The sequence below is a fragment of the Triturus cristatus genome, chromosome 5_2 (genome assembly GCF_964204655.1).
Source record: "Triturus cristatus chromosome 5_2, aTriCri1.1, whole genome shotgun sequence".
NCBI lineage: Eukaryota > Metazoa > Chordata > Amphibia > Caudata > Salamandridae > Triturus > Triturus cristatus.
Genome location: NC_140588.1, coordinates 620,323,655 through 620,347,383, shown reverse-complemented (window position 1 = coordinate 620,347,383; position 23,729 = coordinate 620,323,655). Strand labels below are relative to the sequence as shown.

Sequence of the window (23,729 nt, the reverse complement as noted above, 5' to 3'; positions counted from 1 at the left end):
GTCTACAATTTCTAGACTTGCTTCATTGTGCACTGGCATTCTTTTGCCTTCTGGTATTGTCATGAATGTAACAAACACCCTCTTTAAATGATTTATAGCAAAGGTTGCTTTTATTAATGCTTTAAATTGCCCCTTTCTTACTTTTAGAATTGGACTAGAGCATCATTTTATTAATATTCGTTTATCTCGTTTTGGGGTCTGTAAATCATAGTTCTCTTTAATATTAAAACCTATTTAATTGTTTTGCCAAGCAATAGCTCTGATGTCTCCAAGAGATACTCGTTTAGTGTTTGTAGTGTTATTAAAATTTAGGAGGGTTGCTCCAATAGATGACCACGAGAGCCCCACAAAGGCTAGAACTTTCGCTTTGCATGCTTTCTAGAAAGTTAGCCATTTGGTGTTAGGAAGCTCTTTACTTTACAAGTACTGTGTATGTCTGTCACCAAATAGAATGAGGAACAGCACCCTTTAACTTGAAGCATATGATTAATATTCACAATCCAAACTCCTGTCACCAACAGGGCAGAAAAAGTGATCCACCTGAATCTGGCCAATGGAGACCGGTGACTGAGGGCGCACTGCTCTAAACCACCCTAAAAGGGATGGAGGGGCTCAAATTGGGATCCAGTCGAAGGAGTTCGAGCAATCCTGAGCGACGGCGCACTGGTGGACAGAGGGATCTTACAACATGGCTAGAAACTGGGAAGGTTACTGTTGAAGATGGCAGAGAGAGTGGTGGTGCAAGCAGACACTTGAGTCACCAGGATCGGCACAAATCTCCTCATCAAGCAGTGAGTGAGCAGTATCAACTGGAGGAAGCATTGCTATATTTTGAGAATGGTAAGAGCATTACTAGTTTATAGTTCTCCATTTTTTGTCTACCTAATCTGTTCCTGGGCTATCGTCCTATTGGCCTGCTTTTATTAATTGTATAAATTTACTCTGCATTGACATGCACAGAGAGCAAGAATATGTCCCCTCTTGTGCGGAAAAAAAATATGTAGCCTCATGCAATGTTGCAAGATATGTACTTAAATCGCCTTTACTGGACCTCCCTGTACTCTCTTCTATTGGGGAGCATTCCTAAACTACTATTGTTGCAAACTGAGTTTTTTGGTTATCATATTTCCCTTATTAGCTTTGCTTTAAGTAATGGGTATCTGCACTGTTGCTCATTTTGTTGCACAGATTGTAGTATAAGTCCACTAAATGCTCTGTCTAGCTCTGTTGTACCTTAAAGTCTGGTCCTGGTGTTTGTCTCTGCAGCAGGATTGTGAAGTTTGCCGAATTGGGGGTAGAATTAGAGAAGCCTCACACTGGATTGGGTGACATCTGCTACAAATTTAGTCCTAAACACCAGAGTAGATCAAGAGTGTTAACTTCATGCCATCTTGCCAGCATAGTGAAGAGCATGGTCCGTAATCTATGCATGTTTTATCAGAGGATCCACATACACTTGATCTTTAGGTACTGTTATTTTCATAACTAAAACAAGGTGCGCTACACAATGTTAAGAGGCTGGCAAGATCAAACAAAACCGAACTATATACTTTTGGAAGTAATTGTGTATCCTCAATCATGGCTAGTCCCACCATATTGATTGGATTTATTTTAATTTGTATTTAGAATATTTCCTTGAGTCCCTCTTTAAGTTATTTGATCAATTGCATCTGAAGTGCATCCTGCCCCATGTAGCCCCTTGGCTCCCGTTTTGACATTTCCAGCCTGATGGATGACTGCACTTTAGCCATCTCGCCCACATGCAAGTACTAATCGAAACCTCTACGCTGGATCAATTAAACCTACTACACCTGGCTCTTCACATAATACTGAAAATCTTTATAGCCCAAACTTCGATTCATACTTTACTCGCCCATTTGCTGTTCTTGGTAACTGTCTTATTCCAATGTTTGGACACCACCATCAAAATGTTAAACTGGCCATCTGATAAATTGGATCTGAAATTTAAGTTATTACAAACATTGGCTTTATATGGGACTTCTAGCAATAAAAGAGTGTTACCTGACTAATTTGTTTTTTATCATGCAATGAATCAAAAAGTTTTCTCCCATCTGACATTGCTGTCTTACAATTGATAAATTATCGTTGTTGCTTAGCATACTCTTCACCATACAAAAAAAGTTTTTCGACATGTTCACAAACTGCCTAGTTTCACCCATCACTTAGGAATGCTCTTGAGCATTAAGTAGTGAAATTTGCTGGGTTCCAGTAAGTGAAGGGACCGCTCCAGTAGCAATAAAATGCTCCAAGTTTCCCTACTGGATTCAAGCACACAGTAGAAGAACGGAGAGAATCTCTAATGTGAATTTGTGGTTCAGCACAGGGGATTGCAATGGAAGGAGTTCTGAAGGGTCACTCAAGTGTATAAGAGGACATGGGGCTTCAAGGGGCACTTAAAAATTTAGAAAAGCTACCCTGCTTTCAGGATAGACAAAAGACGCAATGCAAGGGACCTATTTTACTAGCTGCTATAGATTAGAGAAAGGCATCTTCCCCACTAGAGAGCTTGATAGGCCTTAGAGCACCCAGGTGTTAAGCATCCCAAGGTTGGCCATGGATTTTTTTTAATCCTGGAGAAAGAGTACTTGAGCTTCGTGTAACTAACTGCTAGTGAACATGCTCTCAATCTTGCTGCCTATTATATCATTTGAAATGGGCATGAAAAATCTAGAATTAGGACGTGGACGATGAGCATGCTTAATAATATTCAGGGATTTTTCTTCCCACCGGCAATAGGGGGGAGGGGATTTCTTGGTTTCAGTCATGCTGGATTTGGCTTCAAATGTTTCTAAATAATAATAATGACATCCAGATTTGCACAGCTGGCCTATGTTGCTGGAGGGAAACTATTTAGGTTCTATTTGGACCAGCAGTAAGCTTGCATTCTGTAGGCTAAAAAGAACAATTTAAAGGTAGGGCTGTAAAGGTGCATATGACATTATTTGAAAGGTGTTTGAATATTTTGGCGCCTGCCTATATGCAGGGATCTTTATCCTCTCTTAGAAAGGCTCCGGGTCCGTCTGACTTTGAACCCCCCAGACCAGGTAATCTAACTATTTCATTGGAAAGGGGAATGCTTTTCTTTAAGACGAGTTCCTCCTGAGTTCACTTAACACATCTCAAATAGTTGTAGTTTGCTAGCGGACACTCTTTCCTAGCAAACATTTGCGGTGTTGATGCATTCTGGAATGTAGTGGGAAGGGGGATGGGTTGCCACTTGCAGGACCAGGCTCCCCATGACTGAGTATTTCTTAAATATTGTGTTTACAACAGACTTTGTCCAATACTTGTGCTTTTCTTTAACTTTATCTGTTGCTGAGAATACTTAATCTGCTAAGAGGCGGCAAAAAAGGAGTTTAAAACCCGGCATTGCTGTACCCTGAAATTGTGGATTTAGCATTGGGAAGCCAATACATACAAACAATTGAGCAAAAGGCTCTAGGCACACAATGTAATGTCTGGTCTCTGGGCATCTAGATACACTGTCAGAGTTGCCATTTTTTTGGGGGGGGGGGAGAGTTATCCCTCCTCCACCCCCAAAAGTTAGGTTAGAGCAACTTGAAGGTACTGACCAATATATAGTGCTTTCTATTATATGAAATCAAAATGATGGGCCGATCTTGGAGGTCTCCACTTAACTTTAGAAACCCTCAAACAATAAACTTATAACTGTGAAGCCCTTGAACCAAATGCATCTCAGGGACCATAGAGTAGTGGAGTTCTTGAAGGGTCTGCAGCTCCTTTTACTCTCCACATGCGACACTCATCTTCTGATATCTCCCCCATCCTCCATCATCCAGTACTCTGAAGTTACCAAGTTCGAGTTGGGGCTGGCCGCTCCCTCTTCCTTCATGAAGGGGTCCTCCAACCCCACGGGACATTTGTTAGCTCAACTAAGCTGAACTGAGGCTACTGATCAAGTTGTTCCTTTCCCTCACAGCGACCTCCGTGTGGGTGGGTTCTCTCAGCCAACCCTGCTTCCACTTGATGGATTATTTGTTAGGCTGATCAGACATCTTCCCTGTTGTGGTTGCCCATCTTCCAGTGTCACCCATGTCAATTATGATCTGCTGTGGCCCTGAAGTCCATAGATCAGACTCTGTGGTGGGCCCCCACTGTCTGAGGTGTCCTCAACGCTAGTGGATGTTTTGGTAGCTGTCCTAAGGTTGCTGATCAAGGCTCTCCTCGCCTTCTTAGTGTCTTCCGGGAAGGGTTTCAGCTCCGTTTACTGCTAATCCTGCTCCATCATTTTTTCCTTACGGGTTATATAAATGGCTGATCTGGGGTCTCACCAACAGTGGTTGCTCTTCAGTGCAATGTTATGCTTGCAGCAACTGCTTAGTGTCCTCCACAAACCTATTGATCTCATTTTGCCTTCCCATGTAAATATGAGGCGAAAAGGGTTTCCCCAGTAAGTGTCGCCCCGCCCCGGTTTCTGTTTTTCCCTTTATTGTAGGTGGTCTGTTAATGGCTTAAAGTTTTCTCTTCAGTAGAGTTACTGTGGAGAAATCTTGACAAATGGGGTTTTTGGTGCCCTCTGCAGTGAGATCCCCCCCCCCTTCTTCTGAGTAGTGGTGACCATCTTTTCCTTGACAGCATAGCCTTATGATGAGATCAGATGGGAGCTTGTTTTGACTCTGCAGTGGGCCTACCCGGTGTGTTCTTTCAAATTCCATATAATCGAGGTGCATAAAGAGCAAGAAAATCAAATCCTCCAGACAAACTTGAAGAGTGGATTGCGACACCCTACCTCTTCAATCTTTATGATGTGACCGATTTTCTAAGTCTTCTAACTCGCCTCGGAGTTGTACGTTTTGTCCTGTAGTAGTAGCATCTTCTGCTTGATAGATGTATGCTCCTCTTCCTGTGCATCTTTGTTATCTTCCAGCAAGACGACTTGTTCCCCAAACTCAATGTCCCTTTGAGGTCTGATAGTTCTCAGATGTCAGCACATAGCCCCCCCCCCCCCCCAGGTATTCTCTAAAGCCTGGGAATTATTCCACATATCGAATTGCAATGAGTGCCTCTTCCAGCTCTGAATCCTCTATTTTATTTGTGATGGTTTGGGAGGGGAAATGTTTGGCATTCTGGCTCCTCTCATTGTTTGCCAGGGGGTTCTTTGTCCATATGTCCTGCAGGCTGTTATATTTCTTTCCTATAACTGGCAGCTGGCTGGCTTCCTAGGTTAGTGGTTTGGCTCCTGCCCAGAAAGTAGTACAACAGGCTAAGTGTGAGACGAAACCCCCCCCCCCCCTCCCCTTCCCGCCCCCCGCCCAGTATAATTACCGGGCTGGCTGGCAAATATTCTTTCCAGTGGTGCAGTCACTCGGAGGACTGTTTTCCTGTAGGGGTGAGGGAAACTAAAGCCTCAAGGGTGTTCCACCTCCTCTGCAAGTACTCTGCAGGCCCCAGTTTGGCCCCAATCTTGGCTCGGGTACAGGGCAGATCAGGCGAGACAAAACCTTTTGTTATAATTAGGCCTCCCGGTTTTATGGTATTTATTTTTGGGCCATTTCCGTCTGTATTTATCCACATTTATTTTTGCCACTAGCAAAATACGATGTCACAGCTAGTATTTTTCCACACTTATTTAAATTGACAGTGCACACAAATGCCCTTGGTTGTTATTGGTCAACACAATACATTCATCTGAAAACTTTGCCATTGTAGTACAAGCACTTGCGCATTTCAAGAGACTTTGAGGACAGTGAGGCTCTTTCTTGTTTGTTTATGAAATGTCACATGTAGGGTTGCAGGAGGCTGGATAGATGCACAGCTTCTGGGAGAGGGTGTATCTGCTGGGTGCTGAACTAAATTGGGGCGGGGTGCCAGCAAGAACGCAAGCTGCCATCCATTCTTTAGAATGCAGACCATGTAATCAATGTGCGATCTGGTAATGGAAGGTGTTTGAGCAGTGGCGTAATGAAACTTGAGGTACAAGAAGGGCCCCCGCTCCGGATTTAATCCGAAACCTCCCAGGCCAGAGTACTGTGCTGAGGGCGCCCTTGAAGTTTGGGGACCCTGCCTTTGTTACACCACTGAACACTATGTCCTCAATCAGGAGTAAATTGTGTTTTTCTTCATTATGTGGGTGAAGCCTTTAACGGTGCAGCTTGTCACCTCAGGTGCTTGCTATAGACTTCCATTCTGAAACCTAACAAAGGAACACATTTGCTGGTAAATTGTAATGAATATTTAATTTTATCTAGTGGCTTTCAATTTCATACTGTGAGAATAAGATTAGATTCCAAAGGTGAATGTTTATATGTGTATCGATCAAGCTGGAATCTTTAAGCATTCTTACGTGTTTGTAATAACTCTAAATTCTGAAAAAATACAACACATCCCGAAACATGTAGTGATCCGTAAGTCAGGAGTTCAGGCCTTCATACTTCCGAGGTCTTTCAGATCAGCACCATAACAGAGGGTAATAGATGAGATATGTATCATGAATGTGTAACATATTGATGACTTATCTGTCAAAACCTATCTCTGACTAAAGCTTGTCAAATTTAATATAAAAAGGGGAGTAGGAAAAAGGTTACTGAAAAAGACACGGGCCACGTGAGTTTAGGTTAGACACCAGCTAATCTATTAACTATCGGACACAGTAACCATGGGAAGAAACTGGCATCTGACCTAGGCTTCACACCTACTTGGTGACATAAGAAGACATTGCTGCGGGAAGCGCCTTGTGACAAAGCTGCTGCCTGCATGTGAATGAATACATGAATTAATGAAGAATTCATGAAGATTGGATGTGTGAATGGGTATGGTAGTCGAACTCAGCTTTATGTGTGCCCTGAGTCAGAGTGAAACCTGATGGTTAAAAGTTTCCATTTCGACACGGACAACACAGACTTTCATCCTTCCCGACTCTTCTAGAGAAGGCACCAGAGAGCACATCCAGTGACCCAATGTCCGCCACTGTACATCTGAGCTTATTTACAACATCTTCAGTGACCAATGCCCAACACTCAGTCTCCATCTGAGCTTATCTAGAGCCAGGCAGGCGGAACAATTTCAGTGACGTAGGCTCAACACTCTGTGTCTATCGAAGCTTGTCCAGAGCAGTCGGAAGAGAGCACATTCAGTGTCTAAGACAGCTTCCCGGGCACACACACACCCGCACCCAAGTACTTCACAGGTCTTTAAAAGACCATTTGCTTGTTAATGGTGTGAGAAGTTGGCCTGATGTCACTAGTTCTAGTGTACACCTTATATCAGTCCAAACAACCCTTGTTGTGATTGGTTGTAAAGTCAACCTTATAGACCAGCTATCCTAGTGGTAGCATGGACAAGAGCAGTCTTAGGCTAAACTCTGAATGGCATGTGAAGCCAGCTGTGATACCATATATAATCCCTTGAATACCAAATGAAAGGACACCACAACAGATATATATATATAAAATAAAGTGTATTTATTCTAGACAAACCCTCAGCACTCTTTGAGATTAGAGGCAAGTACAACACAGTCTTATTTAAGCATACATTAAGTCACACAGGTAAGTAATACAGTTAGGCCCTAGGGGCCACGCAAACCATATACTAAAGAAGTGGTATAAGGACCACTGTCACGGAAATAGGATAGGCCTAGGCCTAGGGAATCGCTGGGGCTACACTACACTAGCAACAGTTAGGAAGTGGGAGGCCCACGGGATTCAGGTGCAGAGTGGAAACACTCACGCGTAATGCGTAAAAGTCGATAGAATTACTAGCAGAAATTAACAGTTTAAGGACACTTCTGAAGCAGCTAGAGAGTCGAGACTCGGAAACTAGACCCTAGGATAGTCACTACCCTTGTGAGCACCGAAGTACCCAAGTTACCTAGCCCACGGGCTGCAGGTGCATAGGTGTGAACTTGCGTCGGGTTTCGTCGTGGACTTCTATGGATGCCTGAAGGAAAGTTGCTGACAGGCAGTCAGTGAAGAGTGTCCGGTGGATCCCAAGGCTGGGATCAAGAAAAGAGGATACCTGCAAGCAGAAGGGACAGAGTCAAGGTCACTAGCCAGTGACCACGTGGAACCAGGAAGGAACCAGGCGATGTCGTGAAGATTACAGGTGAAAGGTGAAGCTTGTCGCTGCAGCCACGGGTACCAGGAGACGTCGAGGACGACCAGGACCAGGAGGCGAGCTGTCCCACAAAGGCTCTTGCTGTCGGCGGCGTCGAAGTCTAACTAGGACTCACCAAGCCTTGGCAAGCGGAACCCACGAAGAACGGAGGACTTGCTTCTGGTGCAGACCAGGAAGGTCTGGGGTGCTTCTCTTTTGCAAGGAAGCGGGAGCCAGTCTGGAGGAGTCAAACCAGCAGTGAAGATTTCAGGGTGCGTCGTCACAAAGGCCACTAGCCAACGGGCAAGCAACCGGTCAGACGCGGCAAGCAGGAAAATGCAGAAGGGCCCCACGCAGGACTCGTGGAGTGTGGGGAGCTCATCTTCGGTGCAGATGGTGCTTGGGGTTGGGGCTTCTCAATCCCCGGTGCACAACTTCGAGGGTGCCTCAGAAGCTGCGCTGGAAGATACTCGCCACTTTTCCCAGGTAGCCGGTCCCACGTCTCTCATCGCCTCCACGGATCTCAGCTCGGCTGTGGATGTGGATCAGGGTCGGAGAAGTCTGGAAGTCAAGGCTCTGGTCGGGCTCTGCAGTCGGTCCCTCGTAGAACTTCAGCAAAGCAAAGGGTAGTCTCTTGATGGTGCCTGTTTGCACAGGGTAGCCACTCCTTGGCCACAAGGGAGATTCTTCAGTCTTCTTCTTTCGTCGAATGTCGAAGGTCCAGAGTTTCTGTTCAAGTTGCAGGTTCAGGATAATTAGGCTTTCCTGTTTTCAGTTTCTATTTTTGGTGAATTCTGGTGGTGTTTTTTCAGTGTTTTCCAGTGATTTCAAAACCTCAAAAAAACAGTGCTTCTCAGTGGTTACTCATTTTCGCGCCATAAAAAACAACTGAAACGGTGTTTTACCAGTGTTTATGGAACGCTTTGCTTTTATTATTGCTTGCTTTCTTCATTGATGCATGGTATATAGACAGTGTACGTACAGTGTAGATGAGGTCCAAATACATTTTTACAAGTTGAAGGTTAAGTCAGCACTTTCTGAAATTTGCCTGAAAAGGGTGGCTCTGTACAAGGCACACCTCTTGAACTGCGGGGTACAGAGAGAACTTTTTGGAAATGAGAGATTTCTGGGGGTGTTGGGCGTTGTAGGCAAGGCAGGCAGTTCTCATAGTTCATTTAGAATCAATGTGTTGTCATTTGAAGAAAGTGAGAGCTTGGTGACATGTTCATGGTTTTGGGCACTCCTCACAAATCATGTAGCATGATGGCACGGCTCTGAGTAAAGCTAGGCTGGTTTTCACTGCTGTTTTTTTTCCACTCTGAGATTTATATAGTGCTAACTCGACCTGAAGGTATTGAAGCGCTTCACATGAGCACCTGTTGCGTTACACAAGGGCACATTCATTTTTGTTAGGGACGGGTAGATTACATGATTTGCCCAGAATCACAGGATGTTGAGCGTCATTGCCGAGACTCTGACCACCGATCGCCAGATTTGAGGTCCACCGCCCTAATCATTAGAGTACATCCTGCTGTTATTTTCAAGGCTTATGGAAGAGTCTATGCTTTAAGTGTGTGAGTAGAGAGGAAACTCAGAATGAAAATCTGACGGGAGTGTGCTTTCTACTAATCTTCTATCTGAACATTAGCTTCGACTTCCAAATTTTCTTAAATGTGTAGAATGGAAAATATTGGTCTATGAAGTAAAGGCTGGGGCGGTCAAAATATTGTCTTTTTGTTTGGTTTTAACAAAACAATCGTTTTTGTTTTTTTCGCAAAACAATCATTTTCATAATACAGTTGGTGACAAATATACTGTAGCCAAATCTGATAAATCATACCTGCTGTTGATGCATATGTAACTGGGAGAAATGTCTGCATAGATCCTCTTTTTTCCGACTTTGCATCTGTGCTTCATTGTACAGCACTCATACAAAGCGGAAACACCTGAAAGCATTGTTTGTATAGGCATTGTTTGTATTCTGGAAAGGACACCTTCCAGTACAAAACCTATGCTTCAGGGAATACACGCACCCTTGCACTATGACGCAAGGATGTGTGCATTGGCTCATGGGTGCTAAAAGTGCATCAACACGGGGGGAAGAGAAAATGCACCATATCTTAGTAAATACGGTGCGTTTTTCACTCTCCCTTTAGCGAAGTGCATGTGCAGCGACTTCGGTGCAGTCAAGTTACCTTCAGTCGAAGGTTGTGGCCTAACGGCCATAGCTGCCGTCCTAGAGCCTGGGGAACCCGGCTCGAGTCTCTGCGTCGGTTCACCATCCTGTGATTCTGGGCAAATCACTTAATCTCCTCATGCCTACCAAAAAATGAATGTGTCCTTTTGTAATGTAATTGATGCTCATGTAAAACGCCCCAATACCTTCGGCTCGAGTTCGTACGATATAAAACTACAAAAAAAAACACAAAAAAGTAAACTAAATATGAGCGTCAACGAGATTTCGTGACTGGTGCAACAAATGTCAAGGTGTGGTGAGATGCCATGAGCCCTACTGCAAGCATGGAAAAATGACCTCACGCCCACTGGTGAGTAGCAAAAGGGATCCATAATTGGGGTGCAGCGGGCCCCTCGACCCCAGGGCCTTGGTGCCACTGAACACGCAGTACTAAAGCTGGCGATGTCCCTGGATCGACTTTGTTCAACCAAGGACGGCACACGTTTGAATCTAAACTTCCGATAACTTTTCTATTTTTTTTTCATTTTTTTTTTTTAGGACTGCAACCATTTATTTCCAAGCTGTTCACAAAGCAAAAAGCCTCTTCAATTCGTTTTCTAAAGGCATCTAAATGCATACATTTAATAATCTAACGACTTAATCGATTTAAAATATCTGGGTCACTTTATCAAACGACGAAAAAAATCAAACTATTAGGAGTTTCAAATCTTTAGTTTTGATGCGAAAAAGAGTAATTTTATGGAAATGTGAACACCGACATGAAATTAAGCAACACGTACCATGAAGATTACGAACACATCGGAAGTTAATATCTCACTAAACAGCTGTCGGGCGCTTGCCTGAGTCAAACGTTGCTTGGCTGCTCTGCTGCTCACATCACGCTTTCTCGGGGATAGTATTTATATATTTTGCTTGCACTGTATAATGTTTGCACGTGAATCAACTCGTGCGCGGCCCTGATCAGCGGGCCGTTTGCTCTCTTTGTTGATTTGAGTGGTACCTATGCTGGTGTGTTAGCTTTAATGAGCGTTTGGGGAAGGAGTGGAGCAGGCTGGGGTTCAAATGGCGGTTTAAAAGCACCTGTGTACATACAAGTTATGGGCGCAGAAAATAAACAGCTCTCTGCTGCAGGGCCGGCTGCCAGACGAGCCAAAACAGAAAGCAACAAAGACTGTTTCTGCGCTCAGCCCCGCCCCCAGGGGCTCTGAGAAGGGGCGAAAGAAGAACAAAGCCTCATTATGTAAATGGTCTTTTTAAAGACCTGTGAAGTACTCGGGTGCGGCCGCAGTCAGACAGACGGCAGACCACAACAGCTCCTCTCCCCCGCCAACTATGAAAATCAGTGACACTCTGTTTAAACCGGGTCAGCTGATTTTCATCCGGTAGGGTACTGTCGGTCCGAGTCGGTTCAAACCGAATTCTGGACAGCCTAAGGATAATCCAATCTCCTGGGGCAGAGCTACCACTCTTATACTAATCTGGGGGGCTGGGTTACCTGCTAGGTCACGCCTTATGGTTGGGACCTGGGAGGGGGGTGGTTACACCCCCTTCCCTTTGTCCAGTTTCGCGCCAGGGCTAGGGCTGGAGTGCCCCAGCACCGGTTTGAACTGGACTATGCATGGGACACCTTGTGTGCCCCAGGCATGTCTCATTCCTTTCAGCCCTCCCTGCCCCAATACACTAAAGTCTGTCTGGGGAGGTGCTAGCACCTCCCCAAGCAGGAAACCTATTGTCCAAGCCTCCCTTTGCCGGGATCCCTCCCAGCAGCAGGTTTTCAGACTTGTGTCTGTGGCAGCAGCATCCATTTTGTGATGCTGAGGCTTTGGTTAGAGTTAAACAGCAAAGTAGGATTTTAACATGTCTCTCCCTCTAGAAGGGGGGGAATAATATCCTCATCACCAGAAATGGTATGGGGGTATTATTCCAAAGTGTTAGACACCTTACACGACATGTTTTGATAAAGCCAAACCATAGTTACCATAACCGTTTAAGATTATAAGGCACTTTAAGAGTATATGGTAGGCTATATCATAGAACAGCTATAAGGACATGGTTCCGAAAGCTGCAGACAGGCTCAGCTCATGCTAGAGCACCATCTCACATGTTCCCAAGCACTCTGCCTCCAGGATTGTTAAGGCCTGCCATAGGAGTGACTGATAGGTACACATGTGTCTATATATAAGGGCAGATATAGGCATACTATATCTAAGCAAGGGGTGATTACACGACCTTGCCCCAGCTGAGTGATCAGCCAGTTGTGTCTGATTGGAAGGCCAGACCAGGGGTGGCATAATACATGCTGCAGCCCCTGGGAGGCCTAGGGTACACCTATGCCCTGGGTACCTAGGGTACACTGTACAGGGTCCAATAAGGTGATCCTTACCAATTGGGAATGTACCTAGGGTACATTAGTCCATTTCAAAGAGAGAACAGACAGCCTGAGACCCTGAATGGCAGGTTCTCAGGCCAACTAAGTCGAAAAACCAGCTAGACACTAGGCAAAAAGTTGGGGGTAACCATAGTCAGATATCCACCTTCCTACAAATGGGCTTTGTTGTTTTTTCACCCTTTCTTAGAACTCCTGTTCCCCACTCTGCCTACTGCTGGAAGAATTAACCCCCCTGAAATGTTTTCTTAGCCCCCCCCCCCCTGAAATTTGACTCTAGTTGCGCCTCTGTGCTGTTAATGTCCTATATGTATACCGAACATTCATGGCATGTAAATAATCTAATTTAATATGCGCCCTTGGTCGATGAAGGTGTTCCGGGCAGGGCTTTTTATTTTATTTCCATACGCTTCGCCTATGACCTCACCCTGTTGCAGGAGAGGGCGGGCAAAGAACCAGAGCTCTGCGAGAGATAGAGAGGACATTAACATTGTGCCTGCTTTTACACTTTCTTGTTTGTGGGCAGGAGCAGCTGTTCCGATAAACAAGTTATTGAAACTTGTGCTCAAACAGGTTCCAAATACTACGACGACTGGCAGAGCCATGCTACTTCAAAAGCAGGCTGGGCGGAGGCCCAGCCGTCGGTGGGCACGTTAGAATGTATCTAAATCCACTGTTTGATATCTGACTCACAGGGATTCCCGTAGGGATTTTTTTAAGTCTGGTTGTACTGTTTGTTCATCTTAAGGAGGTCAGCTGTGTGATAAATTACATTTCTGTGACTCTGCACATCAACACCCACCTGTTTGCAGTCAGGAAAATGGCAGACATTTTACTGCACTGACCTTACAGCAGTAACAGAATTTTTTTCACTAGCTGCTTGTCATGACGTATTTTAAGGAGAGGGTGTGGTGTAACGGCAAGAGCAGCCGACTACGGAGCTGAGAATCTAAGTTCGAGTCGCAGCATCCGCTACGTAGTAAATAATATTAATTCTTTATTTCGAGTTTTTTTAATTTTAATTAGACAGTTTAGTAGGAATGTTGGAGCCAAGGTGACCCCCGGATGCTGTGTGACCCTGCTATGATGCATCAAACAGTGAATCCCGATCCTTTCTCCACTTTGTGCCATGGTTTTATAGTTTTTTTTAAGAAGGTTATTTTATTAACGCTTCAGACAAATTGTACATTACAAAGTCCTGTCTTTGCTTAGCCCCCCCCCCACCCCCCCCCCCCCCCACCGAAATTTGACTCTAGTTGCTCCTCTGTGCAGTTATTGTCCTATATGTATACCGAACATTCATGGCATGTAAATAATCTAATTTAATATGCGCCCTTGGTCGATGAACAATTATGTGCACACAAGCTGGGTAAGGACACCCTACCAACGTTCGCCACAAAAACACGCCACGAAAAACACATGTGCAACTGCACAAACTCCGCCAGTGTTTCTACACGGACCTGTAAAGTTGCATCGAGGGACCTGTAAAGAGCCGAGGGAACGACTAAACTGGCAACTTAAAAACACCCATCCCAAAGTGAAAAGATTCGAGCACGGCAGCACTGCATAATTTGCTAGTATTTTGCCGTTTTAACATATAAATACAGACAAAGGAAAAATAGATTTCCGTCTGTATTTATATGTAAAAATCCGTTTAAACGGAAAACCGGGAGCCCTAGTTATAATTCAGCGATTTGCCTGTGCTGGGTCCCATGATGAAAAACCGTGTTGTAGTGGTCTGTGAAGCACGTGGCTAGCACTGCACATTAGGGTGCATTTAAAGCCATATGTAAGCATATTTGTGGGATGGAGTAAAGGCAAATCCACATACTATGGGCCGTGTGCCCCTTTATGGTTCCACATCTGTCATGGGCTGGCTCCTTTTCATGCCTTGATGTTGCGCAGCATCATTCTCGTGGAATAGGGGGGCCCTGCAGGGTTCTTGCTTATTTTATGGCCTAATGTCCGCATTGTCACATCTGTATTGCTTAGGGCCATGGTCTGCACATAGTGTCCTACGCCGACGACACGCAGCTGGTTATCTCCCTCTCGCGAGTGCCCGGTCTTGCGGTGGACAGTTTCAGAGTCTGCATGCAAGACCTTGCAGCCTGGATGTCCACCAACTGCCTCAAACTAAATGGCAGCAAGACCGAGGTGCTCGTAGTGGGGGGGGAACCCCATCTATCTGGTCGTCGGCGTGGTGGCCTCCATGCTTAGGTGAGGTTCCAACACCCTGTCAAGAAGTTCGGAACCTTGGAGTCTGGCTTGATGCTGACCTGTCCTTTGGACCTCAGATAGGACGTGTGGCGGGTGTCTGCTTCAGCGTTCTGAAAAGTCTACGGAAGGTCTTAGATCTCCTTCCTATGTCAGCCCGTAGAACGCTGGTGCACGCCCTCGTGACATCACGCCTGGATTATGGCAACTTGCTGTACCTGGGAGCAACCAGCAAGGCAATAAATCGCCTTCAGGTGTTGCAGAATGTGGCAGCCTGCCTCATTCTAAAATTTCCCAAAAGATCGGCCTCAAACTGCCCTTCGGACTCTTCACTGGTTGCCAGTGAGGAGTAGGGTCGAGTTTAAGGCCCTCTCTACCTGCCACCGCATCCTTACTGGGAAGGCGCCAACACCGCTCCAGAACCTGATCACCAGGTACGTACCCATGCGCGCCCTTCGCTCCTCCCATGGAGGCCTTTTAAAGGTCCCGAGGATAAGGCGGGCTCGCGCGGGAGGTAGATCTTTCCGCTACCTGGTGGCAAAGAGCTGGAATGCCCTACATTTGGACTTCCGTCTGGAGTCATCTGAACCTAGCTTCAGGAGGAAGCTAAAAACATACCTATATACACGGTAACCTGTGCAGACTTTACGTTCTAGTCTGCGGGAGTTCTTCTGTTTTAGCGCGGGGACACCCATCTGAGCGTAACCAAGCGCTTTATAAAACTCCCTTATTATTATTAATATTATTATTATTCCCCTCACCCCTGAAGCATGCTAGGTCTAAAACCCGGGTCTCAACTGCTTCTTTGGGGCTGGGGGCAACACTCTTATTCTGCCAGTTGCTGTCCTTGTCAGTTATATTTGGCCCTCATCCCTCGGTTCTTGTGCCTTCTATCCAAGGGACACGTTTGCTCATGGTGGGCTGGTCATTTGAAAGCCATCTATTCAGGGCTGTAGGCCTAAAAGACTTATGGGAACAGGGTCAGGATTTTTGATCTCCTGCGGCTGGGTCTACGGGGCTCTGACACCTTCTCGAGGCCAAGAGGGTCTGGTTTCTGGTCCCCAGAAAGCCCTAGCATCAAAAGAAGATTGATTAATTGGGCAGCGGTGCAGAGAGGAGTTCTGCGTCTGTCGCCATCTTGGCTCCTCATGATACAAATCTGAGGAAGAAATCTTTAAGACTGAATTCTAATGAGCTGTGTATTAAGACCTCCATTTCAGCTATGCAATTTGTATTTTGTGGGAGTACCCCGAGAGTGACTGCATCTCTTGCCATTGATCTGACCTTTGCATATCTTGAGAATCATTGAAAGTCTTAGCTTTCGGGGGGGGCAGGACCTAGAAAGAATCGAGAGTTATCTAAATGGTGGATGTACCGATAGGTTTGACAAAGCGGACCAGTTTACCCTAGATGGAACCCCCAATAAAGAAGAAATGATAACTATAATTCAAAATTTACCTAAAGGGAAAGCAACCGGTTTGGATAATATACCGTCTGAATTCTATTTAGTTTTTATAGAACAGCTTCAAGAAATCTTATTTGATTTAATAGTACACATTTTTAAAGGGGGGCAGCCCCCAAACTCCTGGTCTAGGGCAAAGATAGTTATCTTTCCGAAAAAAATAAACCTTCTGATCAACTAGGCTCATATCGCCCTATTACTCTAATAAATGCAGATTCTAAATTTTACTCAAAACTGTTGGCAAATCGGATCGCCCCAATTATTCACAAAGTAATCGCCAAATATCAGCATGGCTTTGTTCCAGGGAGATCAACCACTAATCACATCCAGAGAGTGATCACCCTGTTCGGCTCTATGGATAGTACCGGGGACCCTATGGCCTTTGTCCTTCTCGACGCCGAGAAGGCCTTCGATAGGGTCTCGTAGCCATTTTTGTGGGCTGCTATGTCTAGGGTGGGGATTAATAGCGGGTATATTCAGGCGGTGCAAAAACTGTATGTGAATCCCAGGGCCATGGTTATGGTGAATGGCAGCCCCACCAAGGAGTTGATTATTTCACGCGGAACTCGACAGGGGTGTCCTTGTTCGCCACTGCTTTTCGCGATCTGCATCGACTCCTTCATTCGCAGATTAGAGGGTAACTGTGAAATCGCACCAATTGTATCACAAACATATCCAACTAAGATCTTGGCCTATGCAGACGATATCGCGGTGGTAACTGCGGATCCCAGCTCGTCTATGGTAGCTATCGAATGTGAGGCCAATATTTTTGCGGTCGTTTCTGGATATGCACTTAATCCGGGTAAGACTCAGATCGTGACGAATAACAAAATCGAAATGTCGGATTCTCGAGTTGTTGATAAAGCCACATATTTAGGTATTTGTATTACAGCTAAACTTGAGATTTTGGTGGATATAAATATAAAACCATTGTTGGGCACCATACAGAAAGATCGCCGCCGCCGCCTAGATAATTTACATCTATCCCTAATTGGCCGGGCTAATGCTTTGAAAATGGTGTTTTTTCCTAAGATCTTATATTTATTTAGAGCAATCTGCTTAGAATTTTCTGATCAATGGTTTAAATCTATGGAATGCACATTTTCAAGCTTTATGTGGGCTTACACACAACCTCGCTGTGCGTATAAATTTTTGACCCTGGCAAAGGAGAGAGGTGGGTTGGTTCTCCCAAATTTAAAAGCCTATTATTGGGCATCTGTACTACTTTATAGCAGGGAATTGTTAATAAATACTGGGCTAGAAACAATACCTGAGGGCGAGTCGCCATCTTTTTTTCAATTAATCTTAGGCAATAAGAATTATGGATATCTTTGGCGACACCGCCATGATAGCCATTATAAAAAAGTGAAATTAAAAACTTTGACCAACAGCTTTAAGGTATGGAAAGCTATGAGGAAATTGCTGGGCATTGGACGAATATCTTTCTATACTCCCTTAAGCGATAATCCGGTTTTACCTGAAATCTTTAAAGACAATTATATTAGCAGATGGAGGACAGCAGGTATTAAGCATATTGGATGCTTCCTCTCCTCGGAAGGGATACAATCTTTTGAGCAACTTAGGGAAAAGTATCAATTGGACTGGCGGGACTTCTTTAAATATTTACAAATTGGAGATTTTCTCATACGCAGGGTGAGGGGAGAGAATCTTTCAGGTAAAATAACTCTAGTAGAAACATTAACAAATAAGAGGGGGAAACACAATTGGGGGAATTTACTCCCTTATAAATGCACGATTTCCGGATGATTTGGAGAAAGTATCTCCGAAGTGGCATGAGAAAATTGGTACAACCTCGGAAAAATTTAACTCTGCATACGCCATATTTCAAACTATTCTTATGTCTACAAAACTCCAAACACAATTTTATAAAACCTGCTTTTTTCTTTACTACACTCCAGATAGGATTGCTAAATGGGGGAGTGGTAAGGGGACATGTTGCCCAAGATGTATGCTATTTAATGCTGACTGTGTGCATATTTTTTCCATCTGTAATGGTCTAACATCTCTAAAACAAAATATTGAAGTTTGTCGTCCATAATCAAAAGAGAGATTGTCTTGACTAGTGAAGTTATACTATTGGGAGTGACAGATCCTAGTTTGCCCAGGCCGGGTCATGAACTTATTTTTATAGCCATGGCGGTTTTAAGAATGTGTATCGCCTCGGCCTGGCTAGACCCTAATGTGCCGGCTTTTCACCAATGGCTGGCTAGGTTCCTTGCAATCTCCAATCTAGAGGCAGCTATCTCTAAACGGAAAGGGAGAATACGCCGAAAAAGAGGTTGGAGAATTTGGTACCCCTTAATTGAATGGTGTCAATCTCAAAATAATGCTGTGAATATAGTGAATCTTAACTAATCTTATGATCTAATAATTAGTGGTAGCTATAGGGATAATGTATAATACACTGTGATGATAAACTGCTGTGAACATATACCTTTTTTTTTTTTTTTTTTTTTTTGGGGGGATTTTGCTTGTATTGTATTATATTACTAAATGTCTGACCTGGGTGGGTGGGGGGTGGGAATTATGGGTGTTAATTATGGTAAAATCAAATAAAGATATAAAAAAAAAAAAAAGAAAGTCTTAGCTTTCATTTTGTGAAGTGTTTAGGCTCTTAAACTAGAAACTTTATTTAGTGTTTAGTTCTTATGATTTTTAATTGTATGTTGAGTTTAATTAGAAACATACACATGATAGCATCTCTGTCTAAAGTATTAGGGTTGAGTTGGTTTGCTCAGAAGTAAGTTGGTTGAATAAAGTGTAGCATCAGAGGGTTAGGTGGGCAGGAGAGTGCTTGTGAGAGTAAGTAGAAATTTGTTTTACTGACTTTGTAGCAAATGATTCCGGTAATCAATCATGTGGTAATACACTTTGAGGTGTAGAAAAGAGTTGTTCTCTGGTCATTAGTAAGTGACTGTAATGAATTATGTGGCAAATAATCCCTCCTCATGTGAATCATGCCTATAGATTGGGGAGGTTGATTTATGGAAGTGGGCATTATTTAGATAGCTGGCCGAAGGGCTGTAGGTTTCATCCTTGAGGGTGTTCCAAATGTGTTGGTTTAAGAGCAGCTTTATTCCAGCTTATGGTCCAGGCTATCTTGATTTATGCTGGCATATAGATATCTAGTTGCAGTGCCACAAGGGGATGCTGGTATTAATGGAGCAAATTATAGAATGGAGGAGGGTGAGCTAGTGGGGTTGGAATCAATAAAGGTAGCAGGTATTGTATCCGTGCCCTAGCTACAACAGAGGCTTTTAGGGCCTTCATAGTATCCAACTATATGGGGAAGATGCAATGATTTATTATGAATATTGGATTATGTGTAGCTCACGTTTCTGTTGAGCCGATTTTGTTTTTTCCACATAAGGGTTTTTGTGTGTTGTTTGAGACTAAGAATAAAAGGGATAACGCATTGGTCCATAAAAGAATGCTGGAAGGTGGGTGGGAATGGATCCTAGTCTGAGGCTATGGTATGTATCTGGTTAAGATTTCAGAGTTTGCTGTTGGAGCTTGGTATTCGAGGGTAGGTTCTCTATATGCTCTGGGAAAGTGGGATCTCTGAGATGTTACATGCATCCTGTAATTTGATTTTATGACACTTTGTGTTAGGTTGGGTGGCCATAACGAGAACCCAGGAAAACAAGTAGCCTATTCATCTTGAAAAGCAGATTCACTATGGGACAGAATCGATCTGCAGCTGTGGGATATCTCTCAGTTAAAGAAATAAATATTATAGTAAATGCCACATTAGGTGTAAAAGATGTGGATCAAATGATGTCACATTAGGTTGAAAGAAAATTGAGGTGTAAAATCCCCCTTGATTCATCATCCATCTCGTGCTCAACCTAGGGATAATCCTCGTCCGTGTATTTTTAGACCCTTTAGTCCGGTTACGTCTGATAGCCTGGAAACAGCTCTGGGCAAACCCCAGATTCCCTTTAGTGGAAACCCAGAGACCTTGGCTTGAACGGGTTGTGGAGCTGACGTCCCCCTCAACTCGTAAAGTCAAAACTGGTCGCACTTCTGCGCCATGGTTTACTGAAACGCTTAGGAATAGCAGGAGTGCCGGCAAATGATTAGAGAGAATGTGGCGAACCAAGTTTGATTCTAAGGACAAAGCCATCTATAAGCAAGCTCTGAAAGCTAATTTTAATGATGTGCGCACTGAGATGAAAAACTTCTTTACCTTAAAAATAAAAGGTGCTGCTAATAAAAGCAAATAATTTTTTTAAATCGTTACGGATTTTTCATACCCCAGTGCAGTGAACAAGGCATTTATCCCCACCTCCAGTTGGGTTCATCAGATGGCTGTTTTTTTCCATGACAAAATCTACTCGATTCAACAGTCATTTGCCTCTATGGGCACAGCTGAAACTGGTGAGATGTGGAGTGCATATGCGCTGCCTTCGGGGGTTAGTTATTCACTTACCCAATTTACTCCCATTTCTTTAGAAAAATCCCTTGACATCATGGTAACACTGAAGTCTGGTTCTCCTTCTGACCCCTGTCCAGCAAAGATCCTGAAGAATATCGCGGAACCCATAAATTCAGCGGTTAGCTCAGTTCTTAATACTTCACTCGGACAGGGAATGGTACCCAGCTGAAAAAGGCAAAAATCGTTCCCCTCCTAAAGAAACCTACAGCGGATCCTGCGGTTGCATCCAATTATAGGCCCATATCCATGCTGTCCTTCTTCTCAAAGGTCCTTGAGGTACGTTATAGAAGAAAACCATGTGCTTCATGACAGTCAGTCAGCCTTTAGAACCTCTTAGCACTGAAACAGCCCTACTGGAGGTTTCGAAAACTATTAAAACACAGATGGGCAAAGGGGGCAGTGCGGTGCTGATACTGCTGGATTTATGCGCAGCCTTTGACACTGTGCCCCATGACCGGCTCTTGTGCAGGTTAGCGGAGTGTGGCATTGGGAGCACGGTCTACAATTGGTTTGCCTCTTTTCTGACTGAGCGGCAGCAGGAAATCTGGTCTCCGCCCTTTACAGCTGCCATTCCTCCAATGCAAGTGGGTGTCACACAGGGCGCCATTTTGATTCCTACACTCTTTAATATTTATATGGCCCCACTTGCACGCCTGGCTGAGTGACACGGAGCGAAGATTATTTCTTACGCCGATGATACTAAACTACTGTTCACATGTGACAAAGGGTGGAGCTTTCGTGGAGTGGAGATAAACAGATGTCTAACGGAGGTCTTTTCTTGGATGCAACGTAACCAGCTTAAGTGTAATCCAGAAAAATCTGAAATTATTTTTTGGGGCTGCCCCCATGTGCCGACACAGTAAAAAACTTGGAAGTTAAGTTGGACACTAGTCTAGCGATGAAGTCCCAAATCCAAACTGTTGCTGGCACTTGTATTGGATTGATAAGAATGGTAAAAAAAAACTTTCTTCCTCTACTCCCGGTGGAATCCTGTAAGACCGTAGTGCAATCCCTAATTGCATCTAGGCTGGACTACAATCGGCTGCAGGTTGTCCAGAACGCCGCAGCTAGAGCTATTCTTATGGTAAACCCCAGAATGCGCATGTCGCCCCACCTGAAGGCGCTGCACTGGCTCCCGGTGAGAAAGAGGATCCAGTTTAAGGCCCTAGTGCTTGCTTATCGAGCCTTCCATGATAGGGGTGTGGTTTATCTGAGAAGTAGGATCCAACGCTATCCGCCTCAACGGGTCTTAAGGTCCTCTGGGCAATCACTTATGGTAATTCCCAAGTTCACTCGATCTCTGCTAGGAGTGTGTTCCTTTCAGGTTCAAGTGGCTCGCCTGTGGAACGACTTGCCTCTACATCAGATTGACTCAAGACTTGCTGTTTTTTAGGAAACAACTTAATACATGGCTGTTCCAACAATAACACTATGGTTGGTGGGGCGGGGTTCTTCTGTTACGGTTTTGGTGATCAGCCCCGGGGCACTCTGTGAGTATCCGCGCGCTTTATAAATGCCCATTTTCATTTTGTTTTGTCTGCAAGAGGGTGGAGACGCTTTTACGGCACCAAATACATTCATGAGCAAAATACCTTTGGAACAAAGTGAGCATGAATTTAGGTGCAATTTCATTCATTATGTAACGACCTGAACGTCTCAGGATCGTTTAACAGACACGACAATGAGGACGCAACCACTTGTGAAGGGTTAGTTCTTTTAATGAAGGCAAATAAAATACAAAGAACAAACAAAAGTTATAGTCACTGGAATCCTCCAGGCTAAGTACGTTACCAGCCCACAGCACGGATGGTCCTAACCGTCCTCTGCATATACGCCGATCCCGGCGTATGCCAACAGAGGGCAGAAATGAAATGGCCGACAATGCCAATCGGTAGGCTGTGAGGGGCACGAAGAGTGTTGGGGAGAATCGAGGAGTCAGGGAAACACCCAGCCGGGGTCTCTACCTGAAGGGAGCAGCCGCTCAACCTCTTCCTCAGACTGCACCGGGACGCGGAGTCACCTCCTGGTGATGCGTCACCGATTCCCCAATCACAAGCAAGAAGACTGAACCGAGAGCAGCCGCTCGATCGATCCTGTGGACTTCCGAGTCTGTAACGCGGCAAACACCTCCTGGTGTGCGTTACAGCTGGCAGTCCCTGTGTCTCTGGTCGGGCTGGGAGTTACGACTCCAACCAGCAAAAGCGCCACTGCGCTTGGACTCAGCCGAGTCAAAAAGCGAAGCTCAATGGTTGACCGGTAGAGCTTCCGGGTCCTTCACAGGTGACGATGGGGCAAGACACGGCCCAGGGAGTAACGACTCGACCTACCTCCGTTCTTGCCTTACTGGAGCACCACTCCGGAACACTGCTCTTCACGAAGCAGGTACGTCGGTGTAAACACAATATCCGACAGCCTTGTTCCTCCCTTTATAGGGCGTGTTTTCCTTGAGTTATGTAACAGCTCTCCTGTTTACATAAGGGCGTGTTTCCCTTGAGTTATGTAACAGCTCTCCTGTTTACATAAGGGCGTGTTTCCCTTGAGTTATGTAACAGCTCTCCTGTTTACATAAGGGCGTGTTTCCCTTGAGTTATGTAACAGCTCTCCTGTTTACATAACCTCTCAACCGCTAAGCATCCTGGGAGATGTAGTCCGTTTTCGCTGGTTACCGTTTTCCTCCCCTCGTATGACAGGAATTCTTGACACATTACAGGGAGAAAATGTTTTGGTAAGATGCCATTTCAGGTGTAAAATATGTTTATTGGTGTTTTGTTGACAGCAAATGAGGTTCAAAATCACCCTTGGTGCATTATCAGCACAAGGATGGAAAACCTTTAGGAGCACAAATCGAATTTAGGTGGAAATCTGCCTTGGTGCAAAACAACCACCGTGTTGATATCCCATTTAGATGCATTGTCACTGTTTATACAATATCACTATT

At 44.6% G+C, this 23,729-nt stretch overlaps 1 protein-coding gene across 7 annotated transcripts in view; it reads left to right on the top strand.

Moving 5' to 3' along the window:
* Window positions 1-23,729, top strand: part of CENPI (centromere protein I) — a 708,963-nt gene that overhangs the window by 43,587 nt on the left and 641,647 nt on the right. For all 7 annotated transcript variants that reach the window (XM_085607721.1, XM_085607722.1, XM_085607716.1 and 4 more), the window contains one exon: window positions 522-840. In XM_085607721.1, coding sequence (XP_085463847.1) covers window positions 603-840 — 238 coding nt within the window. In that variant the 5' untranslated portion in view covers window positions 522-602. The remainder of the gene's footprint in view (window positions 1-521; window positions 841-23,729) is intronic.